A 20943-nucleotide genomic window follows, 5' to 3' on the forward strand; every position below is an offset into this window, starting at 1 on the left:
AGAATACTATTAAGATGAGAATGTTTAGCAAGCAAACTGAATTCATTTCATTTAATACTTTATCCTACTTTTCACTTTCAAATATCATATTTGTATTATTTCAAAGACAGAAAGCGAGGAACAAGCATAATTCAATAAATCGTTCGGCCATTGTACTCATTAAATTTGGTTCGACCATTGTACTCGTTTTTTTTTAAAAAGGTGTCTAATTTCGTTATGCAACTTTACAAAGGATGGAAATTGTTCTTGACGGGCAAACTTTCAATTTTGCACAAGATGACATTGCTAATTTTGCTTAAAATGCGTTTCTTTTACTGAAAACAACATATTTTAGTATCTGTTGGGCCATTGCACTCATCACCCAAAACAATTATTTTGACTTTCAGGCCTAAACAGAGAAAGGTACAAAGTAACCAATAACATAACAGTACGTGGTTTTTATACAGGGGTTCCGTGCGGCCTAGTTTTTAATATAAATTTAAAGTTAAATGTATGCTTAAACCTCAATTTCACTGCTTTTACCGAGCGTTTAAGCCGCCATTTTTTATATATTTTTATATACATTATATATATATATAAAATGTATATAAAAATATATAAAAAATATTATATATGTTTAATTATTGCATGAAACAATCCAATTCTACTGTAAAAGTGTTGTACATCTTTATTATGTCCTATCGAAAAATATATAAAAAATTTAGTTGAAATCAATACATGTACTCCCATTGTGACATACGTTATATTTAACGTTCAGTGCCATAAACTATCAACACAAAGATAGTTTATTATTTTTTCTATGTATCTAATTAATACGATTCCGGACCCCTGCCGTCATACTGTTTTGGAAACCTTCGCGACGGAAACCGACGGAATATAACGAAATCAACTATTACCATTATATATTTCAATAAAATTATTTTGTGATGTTCAATCTCAACTAAACTATTGAACTTTAAAAAGGGCCAAGTTTAACCCTTTACCAAGAAAAAAGGAATAGGTTTGGAAATCTATTTTTATGTGTAAAATATGAGTAAACAGGTTTTTCTAATGATATAAAATATTAAACTGATTAATGAAAAATAACTTATGTAATTATCTTTACAAAATTACAATGATTTGCATCTTATTAGCTGCCATGCCTTTTGCCAACCATTTACAATTTACCTGTATGTCTTATCAGCAATCTGTTACTATTAATAGAATTCATAACGATACCATACAACATGTAGTCACGTGATTCTTACAAATGAACAGGGAGCATTTGTTTATAATTAGATAAAATTATGAAATATAATAGGTCTCATAAAATATAAACAACCAAATAATTTAAAAGTGCCATTTCAAGTATCATTCATGATTTATATATCATAAAATAGCAACGCTTGACACATAGGAAAAAGTAAAAGTATCCCTAATATTCACTGACTGATCCTCAGGGATACGTTATTGATTCATTTTATGAAAATTATTATGTTGCTTTTAAAGATGTCAATATGTGTATATTTCATTTCATTGAGCAAAGTTATCATATGTTTGAATTTTTGAGATTACTGAAAAATAATTGTGGTCTTTAATAACAAATCCGCATTAAACAAAGAAAAATAATGTATATAATTCTATAAAGAGTTGGTATAACACAAGAAAGAATGCACAAAACTTAATAAAATTGGCACATAATAAAAAATACTTTAATACGTTTAGTTATATGGGCATATCCTGTAATAAAGTAGGACATTATAGATGCATCGATGTGATTGTAAATGTGTTTCTGATAATAGAAAAACACCGAGTTAGGACTGACAACAAATAGGTATTCATATAGAAATGCAAAACTAGTAGTGTAAAGTTTTTTTACAAAACGGTACAGAACGAAACTCGAAAAACGTACTTATTGCCCTCTTCATTCGCATAACAAAAATCGATAAGTCATTCCAGTCCGAGATAATTAATATTGTATTAGATAACTGATAGAGTTGACCTCTGCTTACAGTATCTTTCTGACCACTACTTACAGTATCTTTCTAATTATTTGTTATACCTCATATACTTATTTAGAATAACGATGTGTAAGTCTCTGTGCATTGTACTATGTTTCAATGCATACCAAAAACATTATACAAAATGACAAGGTCAGGCCGTTTTGTACCAACAACAGTATACTATTACATGTGAACACATGCGAAAGGCTCTTTATGTTAATAGCATAAATCAGAATGGATTATATAACTTACCCGTGACATCAATATGAAAATACCTAAAATTGTGCTTACCAGCATATCTGTGTATAATGTTCTTGGTCATTAGAAAAATAGAAAAAATTAGAAAATATATAAGTTTATGAGAAGATAAGACTTCAGGATATGACGCAAAGTATTCAATAGCTTTGGTTTAGTTTGAATTTGTCACGAAAGGGCAGAGTTTGTTTTTTTGTTGTTGTATTGCGTTATATTTTCTCTGCGCCCCCTACACAAAGATTTCTACACAAATAAGGTTGATGGCACAATTGATTTTCTTTTCTGAAAATCCACTGGTGTTCTCGAATTGTAAGTATTTAAGAACCTTGAATTTAAATCGGAATTTTCTTAAGCAATACCACAATCTCAAAAGAGAAGCAGATGATCACAGAAATATCGCATTTTTCCAAAGCATGGCAAAAATGGTTCGTAAAAACTGCCAAGAATTCATTACAACTTATTTGCACTAGATTGTCTGATTGTGTGAACAACTCAGTACATTTGTATTAAATTCTCACCATAACAACATGTTTTATGTTTAATTATCACTGACTGCAAGAAATCACATGCAGGTTTCGTTTACATTACATATTAACAAGCATTACCGTTAATTAAATTCCTAGAAAAAAATAGGGTCACCAGACACAATAACGTATTCTATCTTTGCAAAATTCGTTTATTACGCATCAAAATAAAACTGTATCACAGATATGTTAAAGTTTAAACAAATAGAAATGATTTACTACCATAACATCATTTCAAGTAATCTTTCTAAATAATATAACATGGCTGATTATCGTTCCAATAATTGACATTTTATATGTAGTTTCTGAAATTGTTGGTACTGAAAGCAATAGCTGGTAATAGCAGTTTCTGATGTAGATAGAATATTTTGGTTATAGCTGACACCAAGAGTTTCGGTCTTGCACAGATGGTGTAGGTTTTTCTTGGTTATAGCTGACACCAAGAGTTTCGGTCTGGCACAGATGGTCAAGGTTTTTCTTGGTTATAGCTGACACCAAGAGTTTCGGTCTGGCACAGATGGTGAAGGTTTTTCTTGGTTATAGCTGACACCAAGAGGTTCGGTCTAGTATATTCGGTAATTACTAGTACCAGTAACAATTATTAGTATAAGCAATTTAAATAAATGTTTATAAACATCCACGTCATGAAAATACTGCTATTACTATTTCATGCTATATACAATTTACAAAATCTCTTACATTTTCTTAAATTCTGAAACTAGAACAAAATAAATTATAAATCAGATCTGAAACAAACAAATAAATAAATAAATAATAATATCAAGTAAAATACCTAAGTAAAACGATGTTCAACAAAAACGGGTAAATGAGACATACCAAAATATAAAAAAAAACATAAGATATTAAAAGTAAATTAAGCTGAAATATTCAAAATAAACAAAACTAAAACAAACAAATAAAATAACTAAAATCAATAACAAAAAGATAATTGTCTTAAAGCAACGTTATCAAAAGAAATTAACGCTATACAGTGAGAAACAACATTAACCGTTTCAATTGTTTCCAAGTTCATAATAAATTATATATTCAAGTTAAACTTATACATAGTATACTGACTGACAATAATAAATACATTAATACATATTAAATACATGTAAATATTGTAACTTACAATATGGCAAAAGATATGTATCTATATCTGAATAATACAACTTATTTCAAATAGCTTCTTTTTCAATCATAATAATTACATAAAGATAAGTGTATGCTTAAAGACATATTCATTTTTAAAATCGATCGAATTTATGAAAAAGAAAAATAGAAAGTATATAAAAAGAACGATTAAATATTAAAAAAAAATTGAAAGAAGATCTTTTTTGTCATTGAATAATGGCATTAATTTTTTTTTTACAAATATCAGTTCTCAAACTGTTAACAATGAACTCAACATTTTTTAAAATTTCTATTATACGCAAAATAAGTACATATAATTTATCAGAAGTACAGATAAATGTCAGATTCAAATGTCACATTTTTGCTATTGTTGAGTTGGAAATTAATTTTCAAAATGGAGAATGAAACCATCTGGCAACGGCAGCCAATGTCAAAAGCATTATAAAACAAAGGTGTTTCAAATTTCTTTACAGAAACAATAACTGACTTAATATCAACTGTTATTGTACCCTTAACCTACTGTTTTTGTGAAATGAATTTTCGCTCCATTTAATTCAGAAAAGTATATTCTAAGTTTAAGATATACCAGGACCAATATACAACAATATAGAGCCTGGTCGGACTTCACAGGCATCCATACTAGCCCGGCTCTATACTGTTGACAAAGGCTGATACAATTCAGTTTAACAAATAATTCTTTTCCGGTAAGACTTTGCATGTATTGCACATTTCCCTCATATACTTATATTTATATATGAAATCAACAAATACAACTCGTGGTTTAGTACTTTAAGCTATTAAACACAGCTGTACAGATGAATACTTTACTCCATTGTTTAAATACTGAAACCAAAAGAAAAGCATTGGCTGACAAGTTTCCTATCTTTGACAGAGGAAATTTATTTCCTTTTTTAGTCTTGTGAAAATTCTATTAAAATATGTTAACGTTGTAACAAGTTCGTGTAGGTTATTGTCAAAACATAACCTGTTTGATTTTAATTTAATTGTTAAAGTTTCATTCGACAAATGCAACCTTTTAATTAAATGAAGTCATACGATGTAAAGTTGGTAAAGATACCTTTAAAAGAAACTGCAGATATTATATCTGTTTCATAACCATTCGAAAAAATAAAAGCAACAAAACAACATACAACCACCAGAATGTCCTATGCTATATTGAAAATGTCTCACAGAACCTTTGAAAAGTCCAAATCATGATTGGTTTCAGTAATTTAATAGGTTTGGCATTGGCAAAGCTCTGCTGAATTTCATTAATTCTCATTTGGTGTAGATTTACGATGGACAAGACGGATTTGAACACCATTCTGTGGAAATATAGTTGCTCCTTCAACAATTTTAAGCTCACTATCGAGTTCAGTTCCAGGAAGCACCGTGAAATTTTTAAGTGTCCGAACAATAGTCATTTTACCCTCCAGCTGTGCAAGCCGTAACCCAACACATCTTCTTGGCCCATGTCCAAAAGGCATCCATGCACAAGGATGAAGTTTCGCTTTATTTTCTGCGCTAAATCTGAAGACAAAAGAAACAAATTACAATTAATTTTATACATTAAAATGAAACGAAATAACAAACAGATTGTCATAGACTTAATACGTTACTGACACATTTTGCATCGTTTGTACCCATTTAAAATGCTTTCAATGAAACATTATTACTCATTTGATCAAATTTGTAAATCATATTTGTACAGAAATACTTGATTGATAACATTTCTTTATGATTGTGCGATCAAAGATTAAGTACTTTTTTTGCATTTTCAATGTCTGTTTTTAAACATCACTGAGTGTGAAATTTGCAGTTATATATTTTACTTTGATTGTTTACATAACGAGTATCCTCTATTTTAGAATTAACAAATGACCACAATGTAAGCCCGTTTAACCTAATTCAATTTTATCGGTCTTTGTGTGCGTTTGATATAAAATATCTTTTACATTCTTTCTTTTCTGCTTTGATTTATTTTGAACAATTTTAATAGCCGATTAAAAAAATACTACATGAATTGTTAAGGTGTAAAAATTGGCACTTTGAATGTCTGGGTCAGTAGAATTACTGCAGCTTTGTAGAATGTAAATATTTATGTTAAACAACCAGGTATTTATCAATGGTATGTATTGCTTTATCATTTCTTATGATAGGATATCAATTGTAACAATTCTTCAAAAACTCTGTAAACGTTTAAGCAAATATTTACTTTACCAAACTAGTGTGCCGGTTAATACAAAATATAACGATAATACGTTACAGTTTAAAATGATTACTATTGTAATTTATTGTGTTTTTATTTTTCAAACAATATTTTATTACCCCCAGTGTAGTTTACATTAAAATCGAAATGGAATATTGTTACATACCAGAAATTGGCTATTAAAATTGTTATAATACCGTAGGTAATGCTTTTCTTTATTTCTTAAACAAAATATGTATTTCTATAATAATTGAGGTTATTATAGATATATCATAATGAAGGTCATCGCCAGTATTGTGTACGTATTGTGTACGCTATATGATATAGTGTGACCTTTATTCATAATTTCTCAATAAGGGACATTTTTACAGATTAATCTTTGAAGAAAACCATCAATTTAAACACAATATATCCATTGTATTTTGAACCAATGTTTAAATTTGACTGAAACATTGTATTAAAAGAAAATTGTAAATGTCAAATTGTCAACGTATACATACAGCGTCTTTATTTAAGCAAAAGAAAAATAAAACGAAAAAAAAAAATATTGCCAATTTTTTTATAATTTCATAAACAATCTTGAGAACGGCGACTGTAATAATGTCTTTTATTGTCAGTTAAATGAATTTGCCAAATTATTACGACCCTAATGTGAATATCGCATAAAGAATTAAAAAGCTATCACGAAGGTTTCTCGCGTCACGTTTTAGCAATTTAATGCACTATTTTGTATTTCAATACTATTTTAGTATTATAAGTAACTTAGTATATGTTTTGCTTTGTCATGAAAAGTGGATGCATTTAAAATAGAATTTTGCAATATCATGTATAATTGATTTGAATATCTAAGACAGAGAGTTAAGCATATATTGCTCACACGGGAGATCATTTAAGATCGGCAGACATCTCAACCTTACATATCAAATGTTTATAATTTTCTTAAACAAAAAAATATTCTTTCAGTTGTGCATAAAAAGGGATGAGCCAATATATATTTTTTTCATTCCTATGTTTTATTTATACATATAAACATATTTTAATATTAATGAGGCTCAAATAATTGAATAGAGGAACAGACCTTAATTAAGTAAGTCATTTCTATGCATGTATATAAATGAACGACAAATTGCAATTTCGATAACTTTGCCTTGTTAAAGGTTTAACTGTCACTATGTCAAAACACATATGAGTCACGTCATGACAAAACCAGCATAATGGGTTTGCGACCAGCATGGATCAAGACCAGCCTGCGCACCCGTGCAGTCTGATCAGGATCCGTGCTGTTTGCTATTAGTTTCTTTACTTGTTATAGGGTTTGTAAGCGAACAGCATGGGTCCTGATCGATTTGGGTGCCGGATGCGTAGGCTGGTCTGGATCCATGCTGGTCGCAAACGCACTATGTTGGTTTTGTCGTGACGCGGCTCATATGTTCTCAAACACCGGTATTAGCACTATTTAATATTTCAGAAGTTAAAGCGTACCTTAATGGGTCAAATGTTGTTGGATCTTCTCCCCATACACTTTTATCATAATGCAGATCCCAAACATTTGCTTGAACGATCATTCCGGGCTCTATTTGATAGTCACCAACTTGTGATGTCCTCATGCACTGTCGAGCTATTACACTGAAACAACATTATATTAAATATTATATATAGGTAAGTTTCTTTCATAGAGGACATGTTTCAAAAATAATCAAAACAATGTCTTAATTATACAAAACAAAAGAACAATTGTATAAACATTCACATTTTCAAATGACGTTATTAAGTTTCATGTTATTTACACATTATTTTTTTCTATTAAAAATTAAAGTTTTAACAAGAAAGCATAACATTTTAACAGAAGGTCTTCAAATGAAATGTTTGCTGAAATATTATTAATTGTCTTAGAAGAAGAAAAAAGACGCAAAATATTCCCTTACGTGCTGGCTAACGGATATTTCCGTAATGTTTCATTAAGGACCATATCTAAATATTCCATTTTCATAACATTGTCGTATTCAACTGTATCATCATCATCAGGATAATATTTGTCAATTTCTTCTTGAAGTGTTCGCTGTACGTCTTGATTCATCGCCATCTCATACATAACATAGGCCAACGTGGTACTTGTTGTTTCATAACCAGATAGCAGGAACAGTAAACACTGAGAACCCAATTCCTACAAGTAAAATAGTTCATATCTTGAACAAACATTCGACAAAACACACATATATAATTTCAGGGCTAGACCAAATAATTTAACGCTTCTAATACAAATCATTTACGGAATATAGGTGAGAATGAGCATGTACAAAGGAACGAGATATGTGAATCTCTGAAGGGAAATGTGTATTCATATAATAGACAAATCTCACTTGAACAGATAATAAGTAATTTGTATAAAAAAATTCAGCACCTATAAGGAAGTTATAAATGCGAATCAGATATAAATGACAATTACGGGTGAGGACATTAAACTAATTCAAAGTGTCACGCTATTTAAAGAATTATTGAAACATTTATTTATTGCTTTATTGTTAAAATAGCAAGATTATTTGGCTAATTGACATCACCACATTATCAAAACAGGTTATCTGTCGGTTTATACCTGTGTTGAGAGGAACCGGTGTTTAGCAATACTTTTTACATTATTCTCACAGTCAGGTAGTTGGTCCATTTCAGTTCTGTCTGGGTCATACTCTGAATTCAAAAATAACTCCAAGAGATCATACGTATCTCTCTGAAAGAAAAACAAAAAGACACTATGAAATTAAACATAATTAACATTTCGCATAATAATCTGGTAAATAGCCACGGAACAATGAATTTATTTACAGACCCCCGATTATGTTCTACCAATTTGTTACACTGTATTAGATCAGCATCAATTAGTACAATAAACAACCAGTTTCCAAATATAGAATGAAAGTTTATATAAATAATAAAGGCAATAATAGATCAGTTACCGCGGGCATAGAAAGTGAATGAATTGATTTATTTTTAATTATAAGAATAACAGTTTTGCTATTTTCATTTAGCAGTGTCTTCTTAACAATTTACTAGGTCTTCTATGAATGGATCCCAACAGATATGTGTTTTGATTATTAATAGATAAATCAAAAAACGCCTACGCTTTATCTGACTAAATGTCAACCGTTTACTATAATTTAAGATAGTATTAGAACTTTTATATGTAATATTTAGTCATCATCTTAGATCCCCGGGGTGAATGAGACCGCTATTGTGGAAAAGTTTATTGTTAGAAACAAAAAAGGAAATATTGCTGTCTGTAACATTTTTAATTGATTAAAAAAAAACAGTTTTGTATGATATGAATAAAGGCAGTCAGCCTCCACATAAATAAATCGTGCGTGTTTAATGCCTAGACTAATTTTATTTGGATCGTTCAGTTTGGTCAAAAGATTTTTTTCTTCAAGTCTTATTTTTACGATTGTACAACAAGACTGTGCTTTTGGTATCATCTAATGGACATACTAAATTATATCACAATATAACGTTTTTCTTACATATTGCTTAACATCAAAGAGTTCTAGCGGTCTCCTTATTTGATAATTTCAAATGAAGTTTTTAAATTACATGTATTTTCTTTTCTGTCAATTGTTATCCACATTTATCAACAATGACATAATGGTCTCCCTACTCTCTTCATGAACACTTTTTTTTATTTTTTACGATAAGCCAAATCTTTATTTACCCCTGGCAGGATATGTCGTAATTGAAATACCAAAAAATACCAGCATGATGTTTCTTCAGACAATGATCCTATATTGCAAAATTTCTGCATTTATGAATCCAAAAACATAATGTTTAAGTTCATTATACACATGATGATTCATTCTCCCAACCACTGATATTACAATATGGCTATATGTGTTGCCAAGCATTTACCTTATTTGATTTTTTTCTATTCTGTACGACCTGTTGAAGTTTACTCTCAAGCCAAATAACCGGATTAAACTTCAACTTTCCAATAAAGTAATAGATCAAGATCCAAAGGCGATGTAAAGTTGGGAAAATAACTGCAAAACAAAAATAAAAATATACTTGCTATATATAAAGCTATCGGCATTGTTTAAGTATTCATTATTAAAGTAATAAACTGTGCTTTATTGTTTAAAGTTATTATCTTTCACATATTCGCACTTATTATAAATAGAAATATATAATTTGAAAATCATGATCAACGCAAATAGTGAAATAAAGTTATTTTAAGCACACAATATTATTGAAATTAAGATATCAGCAATTAAAGGCTAGTACATCAGACGTTTAGTTTTATTAAGTACAAGTCAGATTCAAATCGAATACACACTTATCGAAAAGGATAAAAGACATGTGCCTAATAGAATATTTTATTTTTACAGGAGCAATTGCACTAACACACATTTCATTTAACTGTATGTAGGGGGTTATTTGTTTCACTTTTACTGAAACATATGAAATATAAAAGATTTCCATGCGTGTTAAATGAAACAGAAGTATTAAAATCTACACTGTTACGTGAGAGATTCTATACATACTCTTCATAAAGACAAAGCATTAAATGAACGAAAGGGCAGTATGGAATAAGACCCATTTATATATACTTACATCCAAACATAAACAGGATTGGTCTTTTAGTCGTATCATTTATTACACCACGGCAATTTTGTAAATATTCATCATCGTGTGTCCTTACTGAATCAGCTTCTAAACCAAAGCCACATTTAGCAATTGTGTCAAATGTCAGGCGTTGCAATAAACTGAAATAAAAATTGGATATTTCATGTTTATTATACAATTAAGGTTTGTTTCATCACCTCAATACTGAAATAAATGTCACACGGGGACTTTCCAGCTTTATTGGAAGAAACTTATATTAGAGTTAATCTAACATTACTATGATTAATATGAGTGTCAGTCGGATGAATGAATGAAAATATCTAACATTTACATTCAAGAATATATTTCATTTTTTTGTACAAAAATTTTTTAATATTGTTTTGATGTATCTATTTCCTTGTTTTTAATAAGAAATTGAGTTTCAGTCCAAAACAAAAACATGTACACGAGGGCACATTTTACCGTTCATGAATTTCATTCTGTATATATTCTGAAACATTGTTTCCTACCGATTTAGAAATAAAATACGTACTCATAAATGTCGAATTCTTTCTTTTCCAAACATTTTTTGTCCATAACATTTAGAAATTTATCAATCTGTTTATTAATCATTGGTGACATCTGAAAGAAAAGCAAATAAAATCATCATTTTAAAGCATTCAGATTGCTATCATGTTCAAGCATTCAAATTGCTTGCAAACATAATCATCATTTCAAAGCATTCATATTGCTTGCAATATAAATATCATGTTCAAGCATTCACATTGCTTGGCTTTAAGATTTAGATTAAATTACGCGGAAGATTTTTTTTGACGGTTTTCTTACAAAATTGTTATTTAACGTTTTGTATTTGCCACATCCTAATATTACACTTTACCAGATACGATACGAAGAGGTTTTTGAAATAGCTATAAGTAAGTAATTTACGAAATTAGAATAAGCGCAAAATGGGAAGTGCGAATGAAACACCACAAACAAATGATATGCTAAAGTTTATGTTATCTTGGTAAGGTAATTACTAGCAGCTGATAATTAGAACCATTGTAAAGGATGGCCACACAACTATGTAGTGGTATGAAACTAGGCCGGGCAATAATGCATCCTTAACAACAATTTGTAAAATAATATTCTTGTTATATATGTAACCTTTTTATATATGGTAATTAATAGTAAGGCCGTTATATAATAGTGTCATAGAACCGTGTCATAGGCTAAAGGTTACAGGTTTTTATGATAGGACATTTTTAACATATTAAGATAAAACATACTAGTCTCATTTTGCTGGTGTTGAAGGCAGGATTTGCAATACTTCTAAGACGCCGCCAACGTTCTCCGCGAGCAAAGAACATGTGGACCTCTTCATCTTTATCGGGGTCCACCTGAACTGGAAATATCTGAAGGGGAAAAAGAAATACACTGAAGAAAATAAAGGAGAAGTTAAAAGATTATTTTAAATAATTCATAATTGATTAAAAATAATAATGTTGAAATCAGTTAATGTTGTCAGTACAGCTTGTTTATTTATCTTTTCAATATTACTAAAAATGTTGATACTAGGTAAAGGAGTGTGGGATTGCTTTCACATTTTCATTTAATATTTGCTCGTTATTTCCTTTTATACATAAATATTCAAACAAGGCAGGACATTGTTGCTCATAACTAAACAAATGGGCTTAGAAATGAGCTTTCCCGCCAAGAAGGTTGTGCTTGTTAGTTCTGTTTGCTGTTTACGTTCTTAAAAAGTCTAAAAAAGTAGTCACTGGTGAAAATCAGAGATATTCTTTTTTAAAGATATTCTGTTTTAAACCACAGTCCCATTTACGCCATATATTAAAAAACACAAATTGTGGGAACATCAGCAGTGCACAAGAGGTAACACAAATAATTTCGAGAATATAAAAAAATTCTAATCAAAATATCATGGGAAGATAAAATATATTTAACACTGAATCACATCTGCATTGGGTATATGTAACTAACTTTTACTTAAAAATAATAACAAGATTAATGCAATTTTGGTGCAAGTGGCCTTTCGAATTGAAGTTAAACAAAAATGATATTACTTACAAGAAGTCAATTTTAGGGCACTAAACCAATTTAGCAAATTATAACTTTCTAATGAGACTGATTAAAAAGTCATAAATTACACTCTTATATGCATACCTTTCTTGCATGGAATGATTTGAATTGTTTTACGAACACCTCGCTGAGTAAAGTTTTATCTGAAGTTACGATCACCGGACTAGGCCCTTCAAAATACCCGTATGTCTTGCCAAACGTTTTTGCCCATTCTCCATATTGCTTAAACATTGGCTGAAATTAAATAAATAATAATACTGAACATTCATGAATTAGGGCACGTGCTAATTGAATACATAGTTGACAGTGAAATCTTATTGGTCGCATCTATTTTCTGGTTCACATTTATTATCAATTACGTAAGTAAGTGTACGGGCGGATTTACACGATTTCAAACATTTTTAAAAACTGAATGAGTAGCTAAGTTTAGCAATATGACGTCAGACGGAAGCGACATCTTGAAAGTTTTTGAGGCCAGCCTATAATCAATGTGAAACCGCAACGTGTTTGTCATATAAATGTCGATGAGTCATAAAAAAATGAACAAAAATATTGGGGATGAATGTGTATATCAAAGTAAAAATTGAATATCGAAACTTTCAAATTAAGGTATAGAAATACCCTCATTCAAATGTGTGGTTACTTACAATGATAAAAGAGAAAGGCGTATTGTTAAATTACTTTATATTGCATCATACATAGGGATTTAATGATTCAATTTAGTAGATTTATTAAATCAATATTAATCACAACCTTTTCAAAAGGTTATCGGAAGTATGAAATAATATCTTTGCAAATATTCAATTGTTTTATACACCACGAGATTTATCCCACTAGTTGATCAATGTTTTATTAATTTGTTTCCTGTTTAACTAAAACTATTAAACAAATACATATTTGTGACCATTATCTTAGAGCCTTAATACGGTGGTGACATCATTTCCTAGTTTGACTCAATCTTTGTTTAAAGGAAAGAATAAAAAAGTATCTTGTATCTTTACATAAAGGCACCTAAATTAACCTGTAATTTGTAAACTTATAAACCACTTCCACTGACTAATTCATAACCGGGTTTTCTTTATTGCACCGATATTTAATCTGTTATCATTTTTCAATGTTACACTGTGGTATATTCTTTTACTGTCAAGTCAGCTATTTAATTATACCATTAAAGTATAACAATTACAGAGCTATATTTAGAAATTACGTTTATTTTTCCGTAAGATAGGAAAAGGTAGTAGTAATACAGTAAAATATAATGTGTTCTATAAAATAATATAGCGATACCAAATGGAGATCAGTTAAAGCAGTAATGGATCTACACGAATATTACATTAAACTCCATTTATCACATACACAAAATAAGAACTAATAACTGTAAGATTGATGTGCCAAGAATGTAACGATAATTTTAGCGCGCGTTTCCGCTGTTTGTATAACTCAAATCATTTTTTTTATCAAAAAGCTTTATTACACTCCTGCACGATAAATATATATGTTTTATACTTATAAATGATATATTGAGAAATATTGATAAAATAAAATGCATGTTTTCATTTTCCGTATTTTCACTGTAAAAATATTTTTCTCTGCAATGAAACATAATTTCCGTATTTACACTGTTGTCTCTTCGGACTATTCGGTCATTACACACAATTAAAGCGTAAGACTTTCAAACTGTCAAGTCAAATCAGGATAAAAGATATAATAAACAGGAAATAAATTCAAGTTTTTCCCCATAAATACAAGATTTATTTTCATCTCATGCTATGAAAAAATTAACATATTTCACTTGTGGCTGCCGCTACTCTTGAAATATTTATTTTCATACCACTCGATGAAAAAAAATAGGAAAAAAAAACTTAATCGCTCCTCTATATATTTTATATCTGGTTAGGTTGAGCATAAACGACGCATTGTTGTTAGCGTTTCAAGAAATGAAATTTGCTTACTGTTTTCCAGAAGGTAAGTAGATTTCCAAATAAGAAATTTGGGGATGGACCAGGGATTCCCATTCTTTTAAAAACGACCATTTGTTGTCTTCTTTGCCTGTAAAAGAATAAATTAATAAAATACAGTAAAATAATTGTTTTATTCAGCACGAAGTAGATTGGGATGGCCACCACTTAAAGTAATACATTTTATGACTAAGATATGCATTCCTAATACAAGTATTCTAATTAATGACCTTGAATTGTATGAGAGATGATCAGACAGAAACATGAAGAAAAAACTCATAAGTTATCAAAATCTTTTAACCACCAAATAACAATAATTATATTTATTATTTACATTAGACGCACATACATCTGACATATAATTTTAAATGAAATTTTTTAAAAAAGTGTTGTTGTTTTGTTTTTTTTTTTCGTTTTTTTTTTCTTAATTAATTTTTTCAATATCTTTTTTTTTGTCTTTTTCATGATCATATTTAAGGTGTTTTGCCTATCGGTTCTAACAGATTTATCATTGCACGACATTTAATGCAGCAAGACACGTATGATCAGCAAAAATTAAAGGCACGTCAAAACAAACACAAATATTGGTTTTTACGTGATAATTGTATACCATGTTGTAGGTGTAGAGCAAATAGTTTTTCGATTGGCGAACAGCTATTTATTCAAGTATGTAAACACTATTACAAATGAGCGATTGTTTTAATAGTGATTTTTACATCCCGTGGAAATAGTTCAGTCATATAGTCAGTAGGTGTGTGCTGACGTAACATGTTTGATTGATAATATTGTAAAAGTTGCGATTTACAACAAATACTAAAATAGTTTGATTGTAATTAGTTAAAAACGTAGTTATGATTTTATTGAATACAATATGTTTATCCCACGAGTTGGCATTTATTAGATACAAATAAACACCTCTAGATGCAATCAATGAATTTTAAAACATATAAAACCCATACAAATGGATGTATTACATTACCCGAGGAACACATGCAATATCTCATAGCTATAAATAAAAATATTTTTACTATTATTACAATACAACTGCAAATTATCTTTGAAATACTTTATCCCCTTCCATCGAAATCTTATTAAATATTGCAATGACTATTTCATTTCTTCAGACAATGTCTAACTTGTCTCATCAACTGCTGCCAACAGATTTTATCCAATCAGATTTCAAACTTTTACAATTTCACCTAAATGTTCACATTTTACAATTGCAGTATCATTTTAATTATGTGACCTATCTATTATGAAACAATGATACGATAATTAATATTTGCCTACAAACTAATGAATTACGGTTATCAATTACATATTGAAAAAATATTAGAAAATTATTATAAAACCAAAAATCACCATTTCCCACGCCTTCAATAGTCTATTAACATATCTACTGGTACAATTTTCACGTTTTTTCGTAAATGTGAAAATGCTGTTGCTGCGAGCCGATATTAATTGTGATGCGGAATTCGTTTGCTTTGGTTTGTTTAATTTTAAGGCGTAACAACACAGTATGGGTCATATGGCACCGAAAAATGATATATCATTTTGGCTAATCTGGGGTTAACAAACTTCAAAGCAACAGCAAGGGTCAAAACCACTTCACCTGCTGGAACTAAGAGATCCATAGACTCCAGTTATTCGAACCCATTTAGTCACGAAGGGATAAAATGCGGCTGCAATTCTTATGCCTCACCACAAAAGAAAGTGCGTTTTTAATAAAAAAAATGGTTATTTTTTGTTAAATAATTTCAGAGTCGTCTACGTACATAGTTAAGATATATTTTTAAAATAATGACATTATTACCTATATCGATGCAAAATTGGTAGTAAAGCTATCGTGGTCAAAACTCTAACGTATTGTGAACATACCACAAACGTCAATTTGACCAGATGGTTCAATCCAATATGTAAGCTATTTACCTTATACCTTTTAAATAATTTAATGGGTTGTCCAAACTAACAGATGAACTGGTGAGTTAGAAAAAGAAAAAAATGTAATCCCCAAGAAACGCCAAATTAAAGCAAAATGTTGCTTTTCGAGACTTATAATGGACGGTACTGAAAGGCTGCGGTCCACGCCCCCCTAGCACCGGCTTAAGCATAAAATGTTAAACTTTGAATTTGAATACATTCGCAGATGTGTTATAACATCTATAATTGAATGTGACTTTTTAGACCAATAGTTAATTTTTTATTACATAAAATATTCCCTATCATTTCTGAAACTTCTAAGAAAAGGGATGTTAGTACACCGTTGGGTGCACGGAGATTTCATTCAAAATTTGTACAGAATCTACAAAATTCATGAGCACGATGTTTACTCATAATCGTGACTTCAACGGAAATTATATGATATCATAACATGAAAATTAACTCATTAACAAATTATTCTAAAACACTCAAGGCTGTTATGAAGTTATATATTTATAATAAACTGCTTATAATAAAATACATAATTTATATTAATTACCCCAAAACCCATCGGCAATCAAGTATTGAAAACATATGATAACATGTTTTAAGAGGAAACAAGATTAAAGTTTATGCTCAACTTGTAAAAAAAAACGAATCTTAACTGTTTGCGAGTGACCCTTTTAAAAAAAAGTCATATATTAATCAAATTGAATTGTCCTATTTATAGAATGCCTTTCTATAAATTTCTGGGTTTAGAAGCACATCCCGTCAATACATATATATTTTTTTCAATGTATGTGTCCTTCCTACAACACTTCCTTTAAATTTCAAAATATTACATTATTTACTTATTTCATTTGCAACATAAAAATCAAATCCTCAAACTTAAATATTTGAGGTTTATAGCAGTAATTTCATTTGTCACCTTTGTGTAATGGTATAATTGAACATTTTAATAATAATCAAATTGATTCACTCTGACTTAAACTCTTTAAATTGAGTGCATAATAATTATTTATTTTACCTTTACTATAATTTGTTATGTTTATTCCAATGCATGAAATATCCATTCTTTCGAAAGTTAAATCTCAACAATATAAATCCTTTTATATTTACTTGCTTTATAATACATTATGGAAAATAGAAATAAATTAAATATTTGCAATACACTTAACGAGCATCTGGCACGTATATAAACCACACTTAATGTAAAGAATGTAATAAGAGAGCGCAATCTTTATCTATAAAATATTTTTAAAAAACAAGTAAAACTATTTTTTTCAATATTTAAACACTTACCAATAAAATATACCCATAAGAATTCCTAAACACACAAGCAGTGCAACAGTCCACATTATTATTGTTAAAGAATATTTTCATAGAAAAGTCTCGTTGCTCTAAAATGTATTAATTGACACTTCCAGGCGAAACGTCCACTCTTTATCCATACGCGCGTAATAGTCTTGACCAATGAAATAACCCGATCGACTATTGTCTAGGAACACAATATATTATATATAAATATAAATACAATATAAATATTTCAGCGTGACAATTTAACCTCTCCTACTCACTTCACTCATTGATGATTTGATTTTACACTATCTGATTACAGTCTTATTATTTCGAAAACGGTATTAAGCCTAAGTTATTAGTTTTACGATAATAAATATGCTTAATTGGAATACAACCTTAGTCTTAATTCTGAATAGATCACTGTCAAATGACAAGTGATTTTGTAAAAATGTATTTAAGGGAAATGTAGGATATTTGTATTGAAGGAAAAACACAATAAATCATTTGTTGGTCAAATTTTGAATAAATTTTAATTCAAATGATAATGGGATAAATAGGGCTTTATATCAGTGCGCTCGAGATTCGAAAATTTTAAGAAAACTATTAAATGGATTAAAATGTGTGAAATCATTGATTGAAATTATACAATAGAGATTAAGATTTGCTGGAGGTATCGTTATGTTATCAATATATATCCAGTTGTAGATTATCATAATGAAGAGCGTATCTGATATTGTGTGACCTTAAAACACACCTGTAATAATTATATGTTTTTGTTAATAAAGTATGATTTACTTGTATAAATGGATATATATTTAACATGAAAACACGCGATATATCTAACTTTTATACAATTATAGTAAAATCAATGGAAATCTAAAATGGAGCGGCTGAACCTACATCCATTAATAACATTTGTTTATTACAATAAATCATTTACTGTAAAATGGATAAGAGATTTTTTTTAGAAATATTTAATGTTAAATTAAAAGAGTATAACAGCGACTTCTTAAATTAGGTCGATGTTATTACAAGTATTATCGTCTACATAAAAAAAACCATTATAAACATTTTATAATATTAAAAATTTGAACAGGAGATAAACTTTTTTATATTGATTAATTGTCCTTGAGCAGTAATATACTTTGTCGCTGTCATATTGTTTTACAACATGAAACAATGGATCTATAGGATTATCGTGAACATTTATTTGACGATGCCCACGCAAGCAAATAGTCACGATGATATGGCATTTATTTTTTCGATTTGTCTAAATATCAAACTGAAACGGTAACAAATATATTCAATCGCTTGCTTTGAAAATCAAATTTAATACTATTATTGAATCACGTGCATGCCATGCTCGCTTTTGTACGATGAGCATTTAATCCAACAAAAATGGAAAGAAGATGAAAACAAATTCACCGAATAATACTTTATCACATTAATGGAAAAATGATAAGTACAATGTACTTGAGATATTAAATGTAGTATATGATGATAGATTGGCCGACATCTATGACTGTATATGGTATATATCTTATACTCGTATTAGATAATTATATTCATTTATTTTCTATTCATTATATTCGTTTGTATTTGTGTGTAATTAGGTTATTGAACATGCTAAAAACTTAACGTGCATGCATTTATTACTAAAAAAAATCTGGAAAACGCGTGATCCCTCAGAAGCAATAAAAGAGAACCCTACAATATGGTAACTATAGACTCGGTTTGATTGAGTCTGTACATAGGAGACACTGTAAAAGTACAACACCTCTCACGTCCTCTAGGTACATGTATATCCAATATTCAACACTAACGTGCAACCTAACCAGCCAAAATAATAGAAAAAATATGTAATAACACGAGCGGATATTTCAAGCGTATGATTTGATACAAAGCAGAAATGGAATGCATATAAAACTTATTAAAGAAACGTAAAGTTTCCTTTAGGGTGAATTAAAAAAAACAACAACACCTTTAATACTCTAAATAGTCTTTCTAGTTGTTATATATGGTTCTCCCGACCTCATAGTTTGCCAAGTTCCTGTTTGGCCACAAGAATTCCCTGTGCAACAGGATGTTATGGAGTATTCATTAGATCAAAATTATAAGATACTCAATTACTCGTATATTTTTCTGTAAAAATCTTGATTTTTTACCATCTACCAATAGAAATAGTCTTGACATTTAAGAAATGTTTCTTTATCTCTCTAAAAAAATATGTTTTATATTTTATCATTTTTTACTGAATGAAAGATTACGATTTATATACTTTTTATAGTGACATTTTTCTGCGATAATTCTAAAAGAAATAATGATAATAAAAGGCCTATGTTCAGTGCAAAGATATGGTAAGTTTATGCAGAATTTATTTTAGTAAGATTGTGTAGGAAGCTTATCTTACAGACACACTCTTTAGTCCGTGCCTTGAACCAAACCAGTCCTGCGAAATGAATGTCAATTTTCTTGCTAAATAAAAAAACGGCTTGTCTCTGCCACATGCCATTAGATTCCTTACGTTTTGGTTGTGCGCATTATTTTATGTTTAAAGGTAAAATTCTGCATAAACCGGTGCTTGGACAGTGGACAATATATTGGAACAACCTCTTTCGTCCATAAACAGACTCTATCAAACCGAGTCTGCAACAATTTCAATAATGCTACTTCGTCGTTTTTAGGGCTTCCGTTTTCCCCCTCTAATCAAATGACTAACAAAGAAAAACAGTCCACAACCCCTTAAAGACACGAAGCAAAAGGTTAACATGCATGTAGGTCGACAAAATTAAAAAATAAATCATTGTGTCATAGTCTATGTCATCTGGCTTTTAAAATTAAAATGCATTACATATTGTTTAGAAGGTCTAAGTTGTAAAACTATGTAGGTAATTCTGCGTCTGAAACTATGCACTTAATCCAATTTTCATGGTCAAAGAAAGTCACTTGGTCAAAATGTAGATTAACTGATATGT

At 29.5% G+C, this 20943-nt stretch overlaps 1 protein-coding gene across 2 annotated transcripts; it reads right to left on the reverse strand.

Moving 5' to 3' along the window:
- Positions 1–2898: 2898 nt before the first annotated feature.
- Positions 2899–18307, reverse strand: LOC132755487 (putative cytochrome P450 CYP13A4). Of its 2 annotated transcripts, none has more exons than XM_060746368.1 (11): positions 17972–18307; positions 14744–14840; positions 12876–13025; positions 11981–12106; positions 11245–11333; positions 10701–10852; positions 9999–10129; positions 8698–8829; positions 8030–8268; positions 7587–7730; positions 2899–5425 (listed from the first exon to the last, which is right to left on the reverse strand). In XM_060746368.1, exons 1-11 carry the CDS (start codon positions 18025–18027, stop codon positions 5167–5169), a joined length of 1575 nt encoding a protein of 524 aa, XP_060602351.1. In that variant the 5' UTR covers positions 18028–18307; the 3' UTR covers positions 2899–5166. The 2 variants fall into 2 exon arrangements, with proteins under 2 accessions (XP_060602351.1, XP_060602352.1); XM_060746369.1 differs by lacking the exon at positions 17972–18307 and adding an exon at positions 17697–17876.
- Between the last annotated feature and the right edge of the window lie 2636 nt (positions 18308–20943).

This window comes from Ruditapes philippinarum, unplaced genomic scaffold (assembly GCF_026571515.1).
Source record: "Ruditapes philippinarum isolate M1 unplaced genomic scaffold, ASM2657151v2 ctg219_1_1_1_1, whole genome shotgun sequence".
In the NCBI taxonomy this organism is placed as follows: Eukaryota; Metazoa; Mollusca; class Bivalvia; order Venerida; family Veneridae; genus Ruditapes; species Ruditapes philippinarum.

Excerpts from the sequence above, each read along its gene's own strand:
- LOC132755487 (XM_060746368.1), bottom strand. The coding sequence starts at position 18,027 with ATGTGGACTGTTGCACTGCTTGTGTGTTTAGGAATTCTTATGGGTATA. Across the intron at positions 14,841-17,971 it reads CTTATGGGTATATTTTATTG|GCAAAGAAGACAACAAATGG; the intron begins GTAAGTGTTTAA and ends ATTCTTTTACAG. Across the intron at positions 10,130-10,700 it reads AATCCTGTTTATGTTTGGAT|TTATTTTCCCAACTTTACAT; the intron begins GTAAGTATATAT and ends TTTGTTTTGCAG.